This window comes from Pristiophorus japonicus, chromosome 3 (assembly GCF_044704955.1).
Source record: "Pristiophorus japonicus isolate sPriJap1 chromosome 3, sPriJap1.hap1, whole genome shotgun sequence".
In the NCBI taxonomy this organism is placed as follows: Eukaryota; Metazoa; Chordata; class Chondrichthyes; family Pristiophoridae; genus Pristiophorus; species Pristiophorus japonicus.
In genome coordinates, this window is record NC_091979.1 from 319,332,608 (window position 1) to 319,337,084 (window position 4,477).

The 4,477-nt window shown below is 54.9% G+C and overlaps 1 protein-coding gene across 1 annotated transcript; it reads right to left on the reverse strand.

Annotated features, from left to right (window-relative positions):
- Window positions 1–500: 500 nt before the first annotated feature.
- On the reverse strand, window positions 501–4,211 carry LOC139256287 (class I histocompatibility antigen, F10 alpha chain-like). The gene is made up of 2 exons (XM_070874173.1): window positions 4,141–4,211; window positions 501–1,587 (listed from the first exon to the last, which is right to left on the reverse strand). Exons 1-2 carry the CDS (start codon window positions 4,209–4,211, stop codon window positions 501–503), a joined length of 1,158 nt encoding a protein of 385 aa, XP_070730274.1.
- Between the last annotated feature and the right edge of the window lie 266 nt (window positions 4,212–4,477).

The window sequence follows — 4,477 nt, forward strand, 5'->3', positions numbered from 1 at the left end:
CCCCCATTCCCCAGTCTCCCTCTCCCCCACCCCCCATTCCCCAGTCTCCCTCTCCACGAGCCCCCATTCCCCAGTCTCCCTCTCCCTGAGCCCCCATTCCCCAGTCTCTCTCTCCCCAAGCCCCCATTCCCAGTCTCCCTCTCTCCCCCAGCCCCCATTCCCAGTCTCCCTCTCCTCCGGCCACCATACATAGAATCATAGAATGGTTGCAGCACGGAAGACGACCATTTGGCCATCCAGCCCGTGCCGAATTAGACATATCTCATTTACATTAAACACCAAAAGACCCAACTGGAGATTTCTATCCAATCACCAAAAAGAAAATATCCCCAAACCCACTCAATGATAGATACGTTACCGATTACTATTAACACTGGCAGCAGCCAGTGACAATCAAACGAAATGAAGATGCAGAATCGTGGATTGCTTCTGAATGAACCCTCCTTGCGACACAGCAAGTCCAGATTCTAGTCCCAGTGAACTTCACTTCGGGATCAGCCTCAGGCTTGGGCTGGTGAGTTTGGGGATAATTCTCTTCGTTCAGCAGGGTTCGCTGGGCTGTAACCAGATGTCTCCTCTCCTCCTCTCCTCTTCCACACAACCGCACCGATCACAAGAACAATCAGGGCGACGGCAGCAATCACAATTCCAACAATCAAACCCCTATTTGTTCCCTCTGGCGATCCTGGAGTCACTCGGAACGTCCCGTCCCAGTCTCGGGTCTTCCCTCCTTCTTGGCCGCTCTGCTCATACTGACAGGAATAGGTGGCTCCATCCGCGGGCTCGATCTGAGCCCATGTCGTGAGCTGGTAGGTGCCATCGTGGTTGGGCAGGATGCCCGTGGATTCCGTGTCCCTGATTGGCTCGCCATTTCTCAGGAGGGTCACTTGGATTTCGCGAGGGTAAAAACCTGTGAGGAGACAGGAGAGTTGGGGGGCTTTAATATTTGACGCCTTGTCCACAGAAGGAAACACTTGAGGAGCAACAGCTCCCAGTTCTCTCTCTCCAGCCTTCAGGTATTTCTTCAGCCACTCGATGCACTCCTGCTCCAGGTAACTTTTGTCCTGCTGCATTTCGGCCCTGTCCTGGTCCCACTTGTTCTTGGTGATCTCTCCCCACGGTACCGGGGTGACCCACACCAGGCGATCCTTGTCGAAGCTGATCAGGTCCTTCCCGTCCCAGCCGTACTGCCAGAAGCCGCTGGTGGTGCCGTCATCCCGCAGCTCACAGCCGCACAACCTCTGCAGCGTGTGGATCCCGCCGGTCTGGTTGGTGCGGGTTAAGACGGTCTGAATGTTGCCTTTCATCACCTGCTCCTTGCCCCGCAGGATCTGTGTGTAGCGCTCCCAGTACTCGGCGCCCTCGCTCTCCCTGATCCACCGCTGCCGCGGGGTGTACTGCCGGCTCACACTGTCATAGTAAATAAACTGCTGGTCATCCACATAACCCACATCGGTGAACTCAGCAATGCCCGGGAGCGGAGTGATAGCCGTGTGCATGTACCGTAGGGAGTGAGAGCCTGCACACACCTCTCCACACAGAAGGGCCAGCACGGTCAGTCCAAACATTGTTACTTCCCTCGACAGGCTGGGATGAGCAGTTTGCAGGCAATCCTTTTCCGAGAGACCGTCCGTGAGCTGCGCCCAATTCAGACCGTGTGATTCCTGTGCCCAGTGCCGATACTGTGTCTCTGGGACTGTCTCTCTGTGCCCAGTGCCGATACTGTGTCTCTGGGACTGTCTCTCTGTGCCCTGTGCTGATACTGTGTCTCCGGGACTGTCTCTCTGTGCCCTGTGCTGATACTGTGTCTCTGGGACGGTCTCTGTGCCCTGTGCTGATACTCTGTCTCTGGGACTGTTTCTCTGTGCCCTGTGCTGATACTGTGTCTCTGGGACTGTCTCTGTGCCCTGTGCTGATACTGTGTCTCACTGTGTCTCTGGGACTGTCTCTGTGCCCTGTGCTGATACTGTGTCTCTGGGACTGTCTCTGTGCCCTGTGCTGATACTGTGTCTCTGGGACTGTCTCTCTGTGCCCTGTGCTGATACTGTGTCTCTGGGACTGTCTCTCTGTGCCCTGTGCTGATACTGTGTCTCTGGGACTGTCTCTCTGTGCCCTGTGCTGATATTGTGTCTCTGGGACTGTCTCTGTGCCCTGTGCTGATACAGTGTCTCTGGGACTGTTTCTCTGTGCCCTGTGCTGATACTGTGTCTCTGGGACTGTCTCTCTGTGCCCTGTGCTGATACTGTGTCTCTGGGACTGTCTCTGTGCCCTGTGCTGATACTGTGTCTCACTGTGTCTCTGGGACTGTCTCTCTGTGCCCTGTGCTGATACTGTGTCTCTGGGACTGTCTCTGTGCCCTGTGCTGATACTGTGTCTCTGAGACTGTCTCTGTGCCCTGTGCTGATACTGTGTCTCTGGGACTGTCTCTCTGTGCCCTGTGCTGATACTGTGTCTCTGAGACTGTCTCTGTGCCCTGTGCTGATACTGTGTCTCTGGGACTGTCTCTGTGCCCTGTGCTGTCTGTTCTTGCGCTTTGCCCAGTGCAGAGTGTTTTACACTCAGACTCCTCCGGACTGATTGGTTCGAGGGTATATTTGTCTCCAATTACAATAAAAACAGGCTGTGAGTCAATAGGCTCCGAGTAGAAAAGACACGGGGAGAGTTTGTGTTGGTGCCGAAATAAACTTTCCAAACATTGAACTATCCAATCAGACAAATACTGCGAGCTGCATCATCAGTTGCCGGGTAGGTTAAAGATAATCTCCGCATCTCCCGGTCCCGAGTTCTCCCACCACCCTCCAAACCCAACTTCCCGACTCCCAACCCCCCGAAAGCTCTGCCCACCCCCGGCAGCTCGATCTCCTGAGGGGTTCAAGGGATCTGCTGGGAGGGGGCTGAAGGGATCTGCTGGGAGGGGCTGAAGGGATCTGCAGGGAGGGGACTGAAGGGATCTGCTGGGAGGGGCTGAAGGGATCGGCTGGGAGGGGCTGAAGGGATCTGCAGGGAGGGGACTGACGGGATCTGCTGGGAGGGGGCTGAAGGGATCTGCAGGGAAGGGACTGAAAGGATCTGCTGGGAGGGGGCTGAAGGGAGTTGCTGTGGTGTGTGAGAGAAGGCCAGGGCTGGAGAGGCCCAGTGACCTTGTCTGGAGCCCAGGGATCAGTCCAGCTCCTCCAGGCCCCCACAGAATAAATTACACTCAACCTGGCCTCTTCTACCTCCCGCCTGGCCTCACCATGATCCTCCCTGACCCATTCCCCAGTCTCTCTCTCTCCCCGAGCCCCCATTCCCCCTCTCCCCGAGCCCCCATTCCCCAGTCTCCATCTCCCCGAGGCCCCATTCCCCAGTCTTCCTCTCCCCGAGCCCCCATTCCCCAATCTCTTTCTCCCCGAGCCCCCATTCCCCAGTCTCCCTCTCCCCGAGCTCCCATTCCCCAGTCTCGCTCTCCCTGAGCCCCCATTCCCCAGTTTCCCTCTCCCCAAGCCTCCATTCCCCAGTCTCCCTCTCCCCGAGCCCCCATTCCCCAGTTTCCCTCTCCCCAAGCCCCCATTCCCCAGTCTCCCTCTCCCCAAGCCCCCATTCCCCAGTCTCCCTCTCCCCGAGCTCCCATTCCCCAGTCTCCCTCTCCCCAAGCCTCCATTCCCCATTCTCACTCTCCCCAAGTCCCCATTCCCCAGTCTCCCTCTCCCCGAGGCCCCATTCCCCAGTCTCCCTCTCCCCGAGCCCCCATTCCCCAGTCTCCCATTCCCCGAGCCCTCTTTCCCCAGTGTTAAGGGATGATCTATTTGAGATGTTTGATATGATTAAAGGATTTGATCGGGTAGATCGAGAGAAACGATTTCCTCTGGTGGGGGAGGCCAGAACAAGGGGGCATGAAATAGAAATTTGAGCTCAGCCATTCAGGGGTGATGTCAGACAGCACTTCTTCACACAAAGGGTACTGGAAATCTGGAACTATCTCCCCCAATAAGCTGTCGAGGTTAGGCCAAATAAAAATGTCAAAACTGAGATGATAGAATTTTGTTAGGCAAGGGTATTAAGGGTTACAGAACCAGGGTGGGTAGATGGAGTTGTGATACAGTTCAACCATGATAAATTAAATGGTGGAACATGTTCCTATGTTCCTACCTATGATCAGACTAATGGATGATCGTGGATTTCTGCTGGCACTCATGAGCCAATTGTTCATTTGTTGTTGCCTCCGGGACCATTACGGGATTCCAATGGGTTTCCCCCGAACTGAGGAATGCCAGGCAGTGAGGCTGCAGAGAGGTGTTCCGGACCCATGTGCACTGACCTGCTCATCTGTTCTGCTATTCTGACTTTACCAGCATTGCTATGTTGATTATATATGAGCTAAAAATGTAAGTTAGATACACATAAGATGGGCTTTGATTATTTTGTTCTCTTACAGCAACACACTGAATGATTGCTTGAAAGCAAAACTCGGCCAGCTTCAATGTCACTTCACGTGGGG

Coding starts and splice junctions, on each gene's coding strand:
- LOC139256287 (XM_070874173.1), bottom strand. CDS start 4,211: ATGGTCCCGGAGGCAACAACAAATGAACAATTGGCTCATGAGTGCCAG. Junction 1,588..4,140: donor AAATCCACGATCATCCATTA/GTCTGATCATAG, acceptor TGCTCATCCCAG/CCTGTCGAGGGAAGTAACAA.